Source organism: Hemiscyllium ocellatum, chromosome 9 (assembly GCF_020745735.1).
Source record: "Hemiscyllium ocellatum isolate sHemOce1 chromosome 9, sHemOce1.pat.X.cur, whole genome shotgun sequence".
Classification (NCBI taxonomy): Eukaryota; Metazoa; Chordata; class Chondrichthyes; order Orectolobiformes; family Hemiscylliidae; genus Hemiscyllium; species Hemiscyllium ocellatum.
Genome location: NC_083409.1, coordinates 59,577,043 through 59,593,407, shown reverse-complemented (window position 1 = coordinate 59,593,407; position 16,365 = coordinate 59,577,043). Strand labels below are relative to the sequence as shown.

The 16,365-nt window shown below is 41.6% G+C and overlaps 1 protein-coding gene across 1 annotated transcript in view; it reads right to left on the bottom strand.

Moving 5' to 3' along the window:
* Nucleotides 1–16,365, bottom strand: part of LOC132818514 (interleukin-23 receptor-like) — a 97,096-nt gene that overhangs the window by 55,178 nt on the left and 25,553 nt on the right. Inside the window, exon 8 of the mRNA XM_060829575.1 lies at nucleotides 8,591–8,746. Within this exon, the coding sequence (XP_060685558.1) occupies nucleotides 8,591–8,746 (156 nt within the window). The remainder of the gene's footprint in view (nucleotides 1–8,590; nucleotides 8,747–16,365) is intronic.

Genomic DNA, 16,365 nt, shown 5'->3' with positions numbered 1-16,365 from the left:
ATACTGTCAAGAATCTTTCCCACATCTTTTGCTTCAATGCACAAGTTACATATGCACCTGAACGACCCAACCCTTTCCTTCGTCATCTGCTTATTCTTAATGTACTGAAAACATCAATGGATATGGAGATAGTGTGGGAAAGTGGCAATGAATAGTTGCCACTTGAATCAGCTGTGATCTAATTGAATGGTGGAGCAGGATTGGTGGGCTGGATAGGCTAATTCTCTTCCTAGTTTCCTGCAATATTTAATACTGCAGTTAGAGTAAGAATTTTTTTTTGTATTCATTTTTGGGATTTGTGTGTTGCTGGTAAAGCCAGCATTTGTTGTCTTTCCCCAAGTGCATTTAGGAAGACAGTGATTAGCTAACGCATAGAATGACTACAGGTCATTGCATTATGTGCAATCACTATGTCATTGGTAAGTGAATTGCAGGATTTCAAAGGACAAAATATTTCCAAGTCAAGGATGGTGCGAAACACTTTAAGTGGTACTATTTCCTTAACCTGTTTACTTGTTTTTTTCTGTGGTGGAGACTTTGGGTTTGGAAGGATTTTTAAAATTCATCCATGGAATGTGTGCACCACTGGCTAGGCCAACGTTTATACTCCACCATGAATTGTCCAGAGAGCAGTTAAGAGTCAATTGCATTGCTTTGGGTCTGGAGTTATATGTAAGCCAGATCAGGTATGGATGGCAAAAACAAAAGTTACTGGAAATGATCAGCAAGTCTGGCAGCATCAAGAAGAGAAATCAAAGTTAACGTTTTGGGTCCAGTGACCCTTCCTTACAGCTGATGGTAGCGAGGAAACTGTCAGTTTATATGACGGGGAAGGGGTTAAGGAGTAAACGATAGGTAGGGATAGAGCTCAAAGAGACAGAAGAATAGTTGGACTGACAAAGGAGTTGATAATGATCTGGCTGGGAGGGCGAATAGCTGTCAGTGGCTAACAATAGGTAATAGCAGACTATGTGATGACAAGACATGGGGGAGTTCAGGCCCTAAAATTATTGAACTCGATATTGAGACCGGAGGGCTGTCGGGTCCCCAAACAGAAAATGAGGTGTTATTCTCCCAGCTTGCACTGACATTCCCTGCAGCAAGTCTGAGACAGAGATGTTGGCCAGGAAACAGGATCGTGTGTTAAAGTGACAGGCAACTAGAAGGTCAAGATCTTTTTTGCAAGCAGGCCGTAGATGTTCTGCAAAGTGGTCACCCAGTCTATGCTTCATTTCCCCAATGTAAAGAAGACCACATTGAGAGCAGAGAATGCAGTAGACAATGTTGTGAGAAGTACAGGTGAAGTGCTACTTCGCCTGGAAGGTATGTTTGAGCCCTTGGATACTGAGGAGGCAGAAGATAAGTGTTACACCGTTGGCAGTTGCTGGGGAAGGTGCCATGGTACTGTGTTGGGGTGTTGGGAGTGAAGGAAGAGTGTACCAGTGTGTTCCAGAGGAATGGTCTCTGTGGAAGCCAGAAAAGTGAGGGGAAGGGAATATGTGTCTGGTGGTGGCATCTCGTGGGAAGCAGTGAAAATGGCAGCTGATGATCTTATGTTTGTAGATGCTGATGGGATGGTAAGTAAATACAAGGGGAACCCTATCGCTGTTACGGGAGAGAAGAGAGGGGATGAGGGCAGAACTGTGGGAGATGGGTCAGACCTGGTTGAATGCTGTGTTGACAACAGTGCTGGGGAATCCTTGGTTGAAGATGGTGGACATTTCGGAGGCTCTCTTGCTGAAGTTGGCCTGATTAGGATGGAGATGGAGGAATGGGAGAATAGAATGAATCTTTACAGGAAACAGGGTGCAAGGATGTGAGTCCAGGTAGGTGTGGGAATCGATGGGCTAATATTGGATATTAGTGGCCAGACTAAACCCAGAAATGGAAACAGAGATGTCGAGAAAGGGAAGGGAGGAATCAGAGGTAGACCAGATGAAAGTGAGAGTGGGGTGAAAATTGGAAATGAAATCGATTAACTTTTCTAATTTTGGACAAGCAGCACCAATTATATTATCGGTATATCAGAGAAGAGCTGTGGATGAGGCCAGAACAGGACTGGTTGAAAGTGTGGACTGCTAGAGATTAGAGTCAAGAGTATGGTGCTGGCAGGCAGCATCCGAGGAGCAGGAGAATCGATGTTTCGGGCAAAAGCCCTTCATCAGAATAGGACTTGAACAAGGAATGTACCCCACGCACCCCATGAAGAGATAGGCATAACTGGGGCTAATGTGAGTACCCATGGCCAGCCCTCTGACCTGGAGAAAATGAGAGGAGTTAAAAGAGAAGTTGTTGATGGTGGGGACGAGTTCAGTGGTATGTGAGGATTGGTCAGGTATTTGCTCCAGGAAGAGGCTGAGAGATCTGAGACCATCCAAGTAGGAGATGGACGTGTAAAGGGATTGCACATCCATGGTAAAGAGGAGGTGACTGGAGCCTACAAATCGGAAATTCTGAAACTGGCATATAGCGTCAGAGGAAGCATGGACATATACGGGCAGGGATTGGACTAGGGGAGAAAAGACTGAGTCAAAGTAGGAAGAGATGACTTCTGTTGGCCAGGAGTAGGCTAAAACAATGAGCAGTTAAGGATGGCAGTTCCCTTCTCTGAGGGATATGAGTGAACCAGATGAGCTTTTCCAATAATCGACAATAGATTTGTGGCCATTATTGGACTCTTAATTCCAGATTTTTATTGAATTCAAATTCCACCATCTGGCACTTTCAAACTGGATCCCCAAAACATTACCTGAGTCTCTGAATTAACCGTTCAGCGATTATGCTATTAGATGGTCACATATGACTGCAAGGTGCTGTCAAAGAGTTGTGTCAAGTGATATTGTGCATGTTATAGGGAGTACACCCCACAGCACTGGTGCGCAGTTTATGGTGGGAATAAATGTCTAAAGCGGTGGATTGGCCAGGGAAAGACAATCAAACAAGTTGCTTTGTTTTGGATGGTTGAGCTTCTAAACTTTTGTTGGAGCTGCACTCGCCATGCAATTAGAGGGTATTCCATTACACTCCTGACTTGTGCCTTGTAATAATGGATAGACTTTGAGGAATTAGCAGAAGATTTACTCACTGCAGAATTCACAGCTTTTGATCTACTCTTATAACTGCAGTATTTACGGTCCAGTTGAATTTCTGGTCAATACTCATTCCCAGAATGTCAGTGATGGGCAATGTAGTGATGGATGTTGTTGGATATCAATGAGAGGTTGTTAAGATTCTCTCCTGTTGGAAATGATCATTTCTTGGCACAAACATTACTCATGGGATGAATGGATTGCAAACTACATAAAAAAGCAGAAATATACAGTAACATAAAAAATTGTCTCAAAGAGTTATTTTAAAAAACAAGGAAAGAACAATAAACAAAACAAAAGAAAATGATGGAAGTCATAATAAGTGCCTAAATGTGAATATGTGAAGAAAATAGTTTGATTATAAATAAAAATATGGACAGATTAAATGGTAAATAACAGGTAAAATCTAAACAGTATAACAATACATACAACTGTCTGTCACCTTCTACCAGGTGAAAGATGTAACTTGCTGTATTTAATCAGTAATGTGGATGTGAGTTGTTACATTTGGTTATGGCTCACAATTATAGTTTACACTTGGCTTTTATCACCGCTGTTTAATAAACCCTGGCTAAGGAACTACTGTTTGTTGAGGCACGAACAGAGGATTTGGTTTCTCATAAAACCGCCACAAGCTCTTCATCACCCAGCAGAAACCTAGTCAGCCTCGATTTGTTTTCTCCTTTGATGCTGTTTGCATGCTTAACACCAAGTGCAAAGTACCTAATTCAACAGCTACAAACAAACAGTGCAAAAATAGAACAGCACTGTGCATTGATTAAACTTGCTGCTGGAGTTTTCATAAGATAAAATTGCACATAAAGAATAAACCCTAAGTCATCCAAGCTTCTGTTTAAAACTGAACAAAGCAAGTAAAAATCTGAACTTAGTGCTGAATGTATTTGTGTGGAAACGGAACATTTTACTGCTTCCTCCTGAGCACAGGTCTCAGCATATGTTTTAAAAAAACAGCCTTGCTAACAGCTTACAGAATTCAGCTGAAATAACTTTCCTTCCTTCCTGTTCTGCTCTGTTCTTTAAGAGAACAAGTTAATACTAGATCGTGGCTTGTATATCATCAGCTGTGTAAACAAACTATTTAATTTTGATAATTTTTTTTCTTGTTTACATGGAAGTATCAACTCCAGTTTAGCCATTCATTAGAGTTCAGTACCTCATCCAAATGGCCATTATATGAGAAGGTGAACAATAGGATAATTTTAATGTTGGCTAATGTTGTGAAGCATGTGGTATTGATTCAGCCACCCACCATGCATCTCTCCAATTCATCATTTCCACCACAGTAATGCTGTTCAGAAATATTGCCATCTGCTGCTGATTTAACTGCCTTTCATTCACTCACCATTGCAATTGTCTTTTCCTAACCTTAACCTTTTACTTCCTACCTACCCTCATGAACTGCCTGTGAACACTGCTTCAAAGCTAGTCACATACCTGTAAAATCAGCCACACAGGAATCAGTATAGGGGCCACAATTATTCCCTATATATTAATGACTTGGATGAGGCAAGTTAATATATCAAAGCCCAGTTTGTGGATGAAACAAAACTAGGTGAGAAGACAAGTGTCTGACACAAAGAGGCTAAGTGAGAAGTCAAAAACTTGGCAGATGGAATATAATGTGGGGAAAGCTGAGTTATGCATTTTGGCAGGAAGAATAGAGAAGCTAAGTATTATTTAGATGGAGAAAGACTGCAGAAAACTATAGAACAGAGGGATGTGGGAGACATAATCAATAAATCACAAAAAGCTAGTATCCAAGTTCAGCAGGTGATAGGGAAGGCAAACAGGAGGTTGGACTGAAGGGTCTGTTTCCATGCTGTACATCTCTATGACTCTATAACTCTTTTATGTTGAAGGGAATAAAGTATCAAAGGAGGAAAAACTTGATAAAGTTATACAAAGCGAAAATGAGGACTGCAGATGCTGGAGACTAGAGTCGAGAGTGTGGTGCTGGCAAAAGCCTTTCTTCAGGAATAAGGCTTAGAGCTTTGGGGGTGGAGGATAAATGGGAGGGGGTGGAACTGGGGAAAAGGTAGCTGAGAATGCAATAGGTGGATGAAGGTGGGGATGGGTCAAAGGGAGAGAGGAGGGGATAGGTGGGATGTTAGATGGACAGTTAGGACAGGTCATGGGGATGGCGTTGAACTGGAAGATTGGAACTGGGATAAGGTGGGGGAGGGGAAATGAGGAAACTGGTGAAATCCACATTGATGTCATGGGAGTTGGAGGATCCTGAGGTGGAAGATGAGGCATTCTTCCTCCAGGCATTGGGTAGTTAGGGAGTGGTGTTGGAGGATGCCCAGGATCTGCATGTCCTTGGTGGAGTGGGAGGGGGAGTTGAAGTGTTCGGCCATGGGCGGTGGGGTTGGTTGGTACGGGTGTCCTGTAGACGTTGTCTGAAGCACTGTGCAAGTAGGCGTCCTGTCTCTCCAATGTAGAGGAGACCACATCGGCAGCAATGGATACAGTAAATGACATGTGGAAGTGCAGGTGAAACTTTGATGGATGTGGAAGGATCTTTTGGGGCCTTGGATAGAGGTGATGGGGGAAGAATAGGGCGCAGGTTTTGCAATTCTTGCAATGGCAGGGGAAGGTTCAGGAGGGGAGGGTGAGTTGGTGGGGGGTGTGGACCTGACGAGGCAGTCGCAGAGGGAACAGCCATTACAGAAAGTGAATACAGGTGGGGAGGGAAATGTATCTCTGGTGGTGGGGTCCATTTGTAGGTGGCGGAAATGGCGGAGGATGATGTGATGTATATGGAGATTGGTGGGGTGGAAGGTGAGGACCGGGGGGGTTCTGTCCTTGTTGTGGTTGGATTTCACCAGTTTCCTCATTTCCCCTCCCTCCACCTTATCCCAGTTCCAACCTTCCAACTTGGCATCACCCTCTGACCTGTCCTACCTGTCCATCTTCCTTCCCACCTATCCGCTCCACCCTCCCCTCCGGCCTATCACCATTATCCCCACCTCAAACCACTTATCACACTCTCAGCTACCTTCCCCCAGCCTTACCCCTCCCCTCCACTAACTCTCCACCCCCGAGACTCCCAGCCTCATTCCTGATGAAGGGCTTTTGCCCGAAACGTTAATTTTCCTGCTCCTTGGAACGGCCTGACCTGCTGTGCTTTTCCAGCACTACACTTTCGACTCTAAAGTTATATAAGACCCTAGTCATACCACAGCTGGAATACTATGAATAGTTTTGAGTCACCTATCTAAGGAACGATATACTAGCAATTGAGACAGTCCAGAGAAGGTTGACTAGGTTTGATAACAAGTTTGGGGGGGATTGTCTTATGAGGGGAGGATGAGTAAGTTGAGTCTTTACACATTGGTATTTAGAAAAATGAGATGTGATCTCATTAAAACATATAAGACTCTTAGGCTACTTGGCAGATTGAATGATGGGATGAGGGAAAAGATTGATTACCCCTTGCAGAGAATTTAGGACCTCAGGAGATAGTCCCAGAATTAAGGGTCATACTTTTAAGACAGAAATTGAATCTCAGCTTCTTCTTGATTATGGGTAAATAGGACTAAGGAACACATCAGCAATAATATGTTAGCATGCTTGAGAATAGTCAACAGCTGAATAACCTATTCCTGTTCCTACATAAGTTTGTTTTTTTCTTTTGTCTCTTCAACAAATGGGAGAAAAAACTAGCATCAGATATTTATCACACCCAAATCCAAGTTCACATCCAAGTACAATAAATCAACTCTTTCTAAGCTTTTGGAGCAAGAGGCTGGACCTTTATGACATCTCAACTTCCCAGTTGTCTAAGTAACAAAAAAACAGATGCATTACAACCAAAATAATCCAGAAATTTACTTGAGAGCAGTTACGTATCCCTTTAACAACCTGTGGATGAGTCAGTTCCACTTGTGCTGACCATTATCTATGGACGAGATAGGCATTTGGAGAATGCAGGCAAAGACAAAAATAATGTTTGAAAGTGCAAGTCTGGGGGCATAATCTGTGGCATCAGGTCACTCAAATTTTGACCTACTGATAAGGCCCATGTTTATGTATTGTGGTGTTCTGAGTTACAAATTCCCCAAATTTGGAGTTGGCATACAATGTTAAGTAAATGCTTCAGTTTTGCAAATGATTCTGGTTCCATTTTTTAGATGTGAATGGGGGAATGAAGAGGATATAAATTGTTTTCAAACTTAAGTAGGAACAGGAATAGGTTATTCAGCTGTTGACTATTCTCAAGCATTCTAACATATTATTGCTGATGTGTTCCTTAGTCCTATTTACCCATAATCAAGAAGAAGCTGAGATTCAATAATATTGGCTACAGAAGGTTTAAGGGATGGAATTAGAGATTAACATAATTCCAAGCACAATGATACTTGTGTCACAGGGATATAGAAAGTGGAATGGGTCTAGATGGTGAATGCCCAACTTTATTATCAAGTAAAGTATCAAAAAGAGTCTAATTGCTTTCCAATTGCTGCACATGTTAAACACTTGGAGCTGATTCCTTCTGTTGTAACATCAAACAAAAAGAATGGGGCACCATAATCTCTTCCTCAATGAACAACAGAGGATGAAAATAAAAGTTATTTGTGAAAAAAGAAAGTACAGGCAGCATCTGAGGAGCAGGAGAGTTGACGTTTTGAGCATAAGCTCTTCAACAGGAATGAGGTGGTGGCCCAAGGGGACTGAGCGATAAATGGGAGGGGGGTGGTGATCTACTACAAAGCCACCGACTCCCACAGCTACCTGTACTACACCACCTCTCACCCTGCCTCCTGTAAAAACACTATCCCATATTTCTAATTCCTCTGCCTTCACCGCATCTGCTCCCAGGTGGACCAGAAGAATGTGGTCTCCTCTTCACTGGGAAGACAGGACGTCAACTTGTGGAACATTTCAGAGAACATCTTTGGGACATATGCACTAAACAATCTTATCTTTCTGTGGCTGAATACATTAACACCCCCTCCCACTCTGCCAAGGATATGCAAGTCCTGGGCCTCCTCCACTGCCAAACTCTAGTCACCCGACGTCTGGAAGAAGAAAGCCTCATTTTCCACTTTAGGACCCTCCAACCACAGGGGATCAATGTGGATTTCACCAGTTTCCTCATTTCACCCCTCCCACCTTTTCCCAGAGCTAACCTTCCAACTTGGCATCACCCTCCTTAGCTGTCCTATCTGTCCATCTTTCTTCCTACCTATCCACGACACCCTCCTCTCCGATCTATCACCCTCATCCCTACCTTCAACCACCTTTTGCATTCTCAACTACCTTACCCCAGCCCCACCCCCTCCCATTTATCTCTCAGTCCCCTTGGGCCACTCCTCATTCCTGATGGAGAGCTTATGCTCGAAACTTTGACTGTTCTGGTCCTCGGATACTGCCTGACCAGCTGTTTTTTTCCAGCACCACACTCTTTGACTCAGATTTCCAGTATCTGCAGTGGTCACTTTCTCCTCATAAAAGAAAGTTTACACGGTTTTACTCACATGAAGCAAGATATGACCCATCAGCACCTCTCTTCAGGTATATGGTGTAGTTGGTGATAAATCCTTGTTGTTCTTCAAGAGAAATTTCTCCCCATTTTAAAAGTACTTGCTGTCCAGCAAATGTCAACACAGCAACATTTGGTCCTGTTGTAGGTTCTGAAAACAGAAATATCAAAATTTCTATGCAATAAATATAGGGAGATCTCAGATTGGAGTGGAAATACATATCTCTCATACCTAATAGCCCCAGAAGGCCACAGCTGATTGCATTGAGTAAGGGGGAAACATCATAGATGAAGGGCAAGAATTGTGCAAACAACCAGAAGATAGGGAAAACCAGGCGAGATCATAAATGTGGCCAGCAAGTTTAAGTGACGGACGATAAATAGAGAAAGGGATAGACAGAGATCCTTGGTTTGAAGGAGAAATTAGATTGGCCAACAACCACAGAAGACTTATTTGAGACACCGGGATGAATATTCAAAGTTCTCCTTATCCATACGCAATGCTATAAACTGCATATAATTTCTGATTCTGCTGATTACAGCTCAATTAACGTTTAGAACTTCTGAGGTACGGGAAACTTCGATTTTTAATTTATATTGCATCCAAATGACAGAAACAAAATGTCATCTGAGTCTTATAATCAAAGACCTACTTTTCCAGAGAGTCTGCTTAGTTAAAACAGAAACAAGCATACAAACAGTAGGTCGGGATCAGGTTTCTTAGATCCGTTGATTTAATTCTTTACTGTCTATTGTTGCGAAGGGTAGTTTGGTGTTAAGATTACCCATTCTATATCCCATCATTATTTATACTCAGTATGTTGTACCTGTTTAATATAATAGAGACAGAAGTAGGTCATTTAGCTCTTTGGGCCTCTTTCACTACTGATCAGTACGATTACAGCTGATCTATGACTGAACTCCATATATCTGGCTTTGCCTCGTTTTTTTACTATCTATCAAAAATCTATCAATCTCAAATTCAAAATTTATAATTGATCGGGAATAACTTCCTTTTAGATAAGAGTTCCAAAGCTTTACTAACCTTTGAGTTTAGAAGTGCTTCTAACTTCTCTTCTGAAGGTCTGGCTCTAATTTGTAGTTTAAGGCCACAATCCTACTCCCTCTAACAGTACAAGTAAGCTTTTTCTATCTACCCTGTCTGTCATCCTTAATTAAGTCTCATCATAACCTCCTAAATTCCAGGAAATACAACCCTCATTTAAATGATATCTTCTTGTAAATTAACACTATGAGTCCAGATAATATCTACATTGAACAGCCTCCTCAGTCAACACATCTATTCCATGTATGACCATTCATAGTCTACAAGTGTGGTATAACTATGGCTTTCAATAGAGGAGTCATGACTTCTACTAGTTTAATTCTGTTTATCTGGATATAAAAGTCAACATTCCATTTGAATTGTTTTCTGCAATTATAGCGTCAGAGTCATAGAGATGTACAGTGCAGAAACAGACCCTTTAGTCCAACTCTTCCATGCCAACCAGATATCCAAACCTAATCTAGTCCCCTTTGCCAGCACTTGGCCCATATCCCTTTAAACCCTTCCTATTCATATACCCATCCAGATGCATTTTAAATGTTGCTATTGTGCCAGCCTCCACCATTTCCTCTGGCAGCTCATTCCATACACACACCACCCTCTGTGTGAAAATGTTGTCCCTTAGGTCCCTTTTATATCTGTCCCCTCTCATTCTAAGCATGTGCCCTCTCATTGTGGTCTCCCCCATCCCAGGGAAAAGACTTTGTCTGTTGACCCTATCCATGCCCATCATGATTTTATAAACCTCAATAAGGCCACCCCTCAGCCTTCGATGCTCCAGGGATAACAGCCCCAGCCTATTCAGTCTCTCCCTATAGCTCAAATCCTCCAAGCCTGGCAACATCCTTGTCAATCTTTTCTGAACCCTTTCAAGTTTCACGCCATCCTCCTGATAGAAAGGAGACCAGAACTGCACGCAGCTTTCCAAAAGTGGCCTAACCAACATACAGCCACAATGTGACCTTCTATACTCAATGCTCCGACCAATAAAGGAAAGCATACCAAATGCTTTCTTCACTATCCTATCTACCTGTGACTCCACTTTCAAGGAGATATGAACCTGCACTCCAAGGTCTCTTTGTTCACAACACTCCCTATGACCTTACCATTAAGTGTATAAATCCTGCTAAGATTTGCTTTCCCAAAATGCAGCACCTCCATCTGCCACACCTCAGCCCATTGGCCCATCTGATCGAGATCCTGTTGTAATCTGAGGTAACCTTCTTTGCTGTCTACTACACCTCCAGATGTTCATACCTTTTAATAATCCATGCAGGTAAAGATATTCACCCCTTCCCTGACCCCTACTAACCACTACCCACACCTCTTTGGATGTTACCATTTAGGAAATATAGTGTTTTATCATTTTTACATCCACAGTGGACAACATCACAATTGTCTGCATTGAAATTCATCTGCACAATTTTGTCCATTTACTTTAATACATAAAAATTCCTTTGCAATTTTTTTGTTTTCATTTACAACATTTACTGTGGCATCCTTGCGCTACCACCAAATTTCAGATCTGTGGCTTCCTATTTCATTCTCCAAGTAATTAAAACCACACCGAATAGTTAAGTCTTCAATATAGATTCTTGTGGAATACTACTAGTCACATCCTGCCAATCAAAATCCAGCATCACATCTCTGAAGGTTCCAGTGTAGAAACGGAATGTGAGTGGTAATTTATAAAAGGAAATTACCAATGAAGGTTTGATGTGTAACTGATATAATAAGATTAAGAGGTCACATGTGATGGCATAGTCAAGAAGGTGACCATGATATGGTTTGGGAAGTTACGTGGATGAATTAACTTAGGAAGTTTAAAGAGGATTATGAATTCAGCGCAGGGAGAATATGGTGACTTGAGATGGAGGTTAATATTACCGAGGATGAAGTCATTCTACACGGAGAAAGGAAAGTGCTGAAGCTGACTTAGCACCAAATGCCCCAATGGATGGTGCACATGATAGGCACAAAGGGAAATTGTAATCAAGTCTGAGAAAGCAGCAAGTGAGCAGTAAGTTCAAACAACACGGAGAGTAAAGGCAAAAAAAGGTAGTGAACTTGGAGGTCATCATTAAACATACATGTGGCAGAGGTTTGGACTTTGTGACAGGTGAGTGCATTTCTCGTGAGGAACAGAACCTTCTCGAAATCCTTACAATATTCATTAACATTCCTCCAACCACTACTTTAGTCAACTCTCCAAAAAAAAATGTAGGTTTATCAGGTATGACTCTACAGTTTTAAAATCCACGCTGTCTCTCTCCCGCTCTTTAATCAGCTAAATACTTTCAAGGTGTTCAGTCACTCAGTCCTTAAAAAGGGTGATTGTGATTTTCACAGGTACACAGGGCCATTCTCTCCCTGTTTGGAAGTTCCAGGTCTCAGGTCTCAATTCTGTCACCATGTCTTGAGTGAGTTGAAGCCTCCTGCCTTATGTAAAAAATGAGGTCTGCAGATGCTGGAGATGGTGCACATGATGAAGGGCTTATGCTCGAAACGTCGAATTCTCTATTCCTGAGATGCTGCCTGGCCTGCTGTGCTTTGACCAGCAACACATTTTCAGCCTCCTGCCTTATCCCAACATGAAAATCCTCACACACTGAGGAATCTAAACAGAATCCTTCCTCTCCTACCTCCTAGCAGAACTCTGCTTTTGCCCTGTTCTCTGCCTGACCTGCCTACTCATCAGAACAAACAGCACCGCAACAAGTGCCCCCACACTTATCAAACATTTCTAATTCTCTTACATTTTTAATGGTCAGCAGAAATCTTTGCACTCCCTTAGTAACTTTCCACAATGTTTCCATCAACTTGGCCTGAACACATGTAAGTCAAAAGCGGTTCAGCTGCTAATTGCTGAATTGCCTTTAAATAGGCCCAGAAAACAAAACCCTTTTTGTTTGCTTATTTTTGTTGCTTCAGGAGTCAAGCACATTCATTGGCCAGTTTTAGTAGTTCCCAGCACATCATGATCTCACCCTTTCAACCAATGTGGGCTAATGAAGAGACACAACTATATGTGCCCCTTTACTTGCCTGACCCAATGTGACCCACACAAGATCTATCCATTGAGGGTATGGTGATGCTACAAATTTGAATTTCATCATTTCTAAAAAGCACATTAGTATGCATAATTTTGCAATCTAAAGGGCTGATTCTCAAATTGAAAGAACTTCAGAAGATTGTAGTTAGGATAACAGCAATATTTACACCTAATTCCATTGTGCAAGGACATGAAAAACTTAAAGATTCTGCAAAATGGGAAAGGGGATATCTTGCAAAGATTGAAAGAAAATGAATTAACCAGCAGTAAAACAAACTCTTGTTTGCAAAAAGAATTGATCTCTCAGAACTCAGGCAAGTCAAACTTAAAAATCTGGTCATATTTGATTGGTTTCTTTATAGTGAAGTGTAAAAAGCAAATGCAATTTGAAACAAAAGCAGAAATTGCTGTTTCAGATCTGAAGAAAGGTCACTAGATTTGAAATGCTAATTGTTTCCTCTCCATTGATTCTACCAGACCTGTTGAGTTTCACCAAAAATATATGTTTTTGTTTCAGATACTTTACAGAGTTCTTTATTTTGTATCAATTTAGTGTGTAATTGCAAAATTCAACAAGAGAAAACTACTACCCACAGTCTGGGATAAGTTCATTGTTCAAATGTTTAGAAAGTTAAAACGTGTTGTATTTTGAAAGTCTTATTTCAGCAAGTTTTTGTTTGTTTTGAGGAGGGATGGTGCATTGACCCTTTAGGCCTAGAAAATACTTGTATTTTGTTTTCATCTGATGCTGCTTTAATTCCAAAGTGAAACTTGGAGGTATTCTGCAAAGAGTGTAATTGGACTTCCCAGCAAGCATTTTAATTCCAGGCAATGGACTTGGGTCCTAAATGTTGGGGTGGGGTAGGGGGTGGTTGAAATCTAAAAATCAAAGGATCAATTGGAAGCTATTTGGATATTATAGCTGGCCTGAGTTGATACAGTTCAGAACAGATACTGGAGAAGACACAGGAAGATTAAGTCTAAGAACAATGCAGGGACTTATTGTGTAAAATAGTTAAAAAAGGCAGAACACTAATGCAGGAGGGCAGGGATTGTGGATTGTAAGGATCACTGCTGCTATACTAATTTTGCCACAGCCAAGCAGATTATTTAACAGAGTTGAGAAAGGAATCACTGGGGATTTGATTCCATCAAGACTGATGTGAATCTAGCTAAGGAGGTTCTGCAGGGATGCCATACCCAGGAACCTCAGATTCCATATGGTGACCAGTGAAAAAGATTCAAGAGCCAAATCCATTGAATGGAACATGAGAGATTCTAGGAACAAGAGACTGAGTTGGTAAAACTGCGAACGTTTGAACATAAGAATTAGGAATAGAAGTAAGCTATTCAGCCTTTCAGGCTTGCTCTGTCATTCAATAAGATCATGGCTGATTTGTTTGTGTTCTGAATTCCATATTCCCATTTATGCTTGGTAACATTTGAATTTATTGCCTAACAATAATCTATCTACTTTCAACTTTAAAATATTCAATAACCACACCTTCATCGCTTTCTGAGGTAAAGGTTCTAAAGTTGTACAATACTCTAAGAGTAAAATCCCTTTCTTTACATCTTAAAAGGGTGGCCCCTAATTTTAAAACAGTGTTCCCTAGTCCTGCACTCACCCAAAAGAGGAAGCCCCCTTTCCATAGTCACCTAAAAACCAAAGAAACCAAGTCCCCTCTGTCCAATCTTTTTCATAAGGCAAACTGTTCATTTCAGCCATTAATCTAGTTAACATCTCCTGAGCCACCTTCACCTCCTTCCTTAAATAAGGACAATCAGTGTTCGAGATGTGATCTCAGAAATACCAAAATAACTTACGTATAGCAATCTTTCTACTCTCACCTTAAAGTTATGGCCCCTGGCTTTGATCTCTCCAGCCTGAGGGAAAAGACCTTTGTTCTTAGTGGGTGGCACGGTGGCACAGTGGTAAGCACTGCTGCCTCACAATGCCAGAGACCCGGGTTCAATTTCCACCTCAGGCGACTGACTGTGTGGAGTTTGCACGTTCTCCCCGTGTCTGTGTGGGTTTCCTCCGGGTGCTCCGATTTCCTCCCACAGTCCAAAGATGTGTGGGTCAGGTGAATTAGCCATGCTAAATTGCCCGTAGTGTTAGGTAAGGAGTAAATGTAGGGGTATGGGTGGGTTGCGCTTCGGTGGGTCAGTGTGGACTTGTTGGGCCGAAGGGCCTGTTTCCACACTGTAAGTAATCTAATCTTCACCCTATCCATGCCCCTCATGATTTTATAAACCTCTATAAGGTCACCCCCTACTTCCTACACTCCCATGAAAAAGGTCACAGCTTATCCAGCCTTTCCCTACAACTTAACCCCTCCACTACTGGTAACATTGTTGTAAATCTTTTCAGCAACCTCTCCAATTTAATAATATCCTTTCTACAGCAGAGTCTACACAGTACTCCCAAAGGGACCTAATCAATGTCTTGTACAAATGTAACGTGATATTTCAACTCCTATACTCAAAGCTCTGAACAAGGAAAGCAAGCAATCTAAGTGGCTTCTTTACTACTCTGTCTACTTGTGATGCAAATTTCATGAGATATGTACCTGAACCTTAGGTCTCGCTGTTCGACAACACTCCCCAGGGCCCTACATTAACTGTGTAAGTCCTGCCCTTACTTTTCTTACTAAAATGCAACACCTCACATTTATCTCAATTAAACTCCATCTACCCCTCTTCAACCTGTGGCCCAATTAATCAAGGCCCCTTTGTAATCTCAGATAACCTTCCTTACTGGCTGCTATACCACCAATTCTGGTGTAATCCACGAACTTACTAACCATGTTTCCTACATTCTCATCCAAATAATTATATAAATGACAAACAACAGTGGACCCAGCACCAATTCCTGAGGAACAGCACTGGTCACAGGCCTCCAGTCCAAAAAAACAAACTTCCAACACCCTTCCTCCACCTCTGTCTCATAATGTCAAGCTAATTTTGTATCCAATTGGCAAGCTGTTTCTGAATCCCATGTAATATAACTTTACTAACCAGTCTCCCATGCGGAATCAAAGGCCTCACTAAAGACAACGTGTACTGCTTGGCCCTCATTTATCCTCTTGGTCACATCCACAAAAATTTCAATTGAGGGTATGAGACATAGCCATGCTAACTATCCTTAATCAGTCCTTGAATCTCCAAATGCATGTAAGTGTTATCTCTCAGAATCCTCTCCAACAAATTACTCACCAGTGACATCAGACTCACTGATTTATAGTTCCTAGTCTTCTCCTTTCAGCTTTTCTTAAATAAAGGCACAACATTCACTATCCTCCAGTCTTCTGGCATCTCACCTGTGGCTGTAGATGACACAAATATCTCTGCTAAAGGCCTTGAAATTTCTTCCCTAGCTTCCCACAATGTCCTTGGATAAACTTGATCAGGTCCTGACGATATATCTTGTGCTGATATAGCTGAACCCATTCCTATCTGGACACCTGGGGTATTGTGGAGAGCTTTAGTAATCATGAACTTGGAAAGAAAAGAAGAACTATAGGAATTACTGATACTGATGCTGATCATTTTTCAGTGACTTTAGCAGGTAAGTAAGGGTGTAGAAGCCATTGTTTGACATTAAGATCAGACTCACTGTGATATTCACTGATATTCAAACAGATAGAAT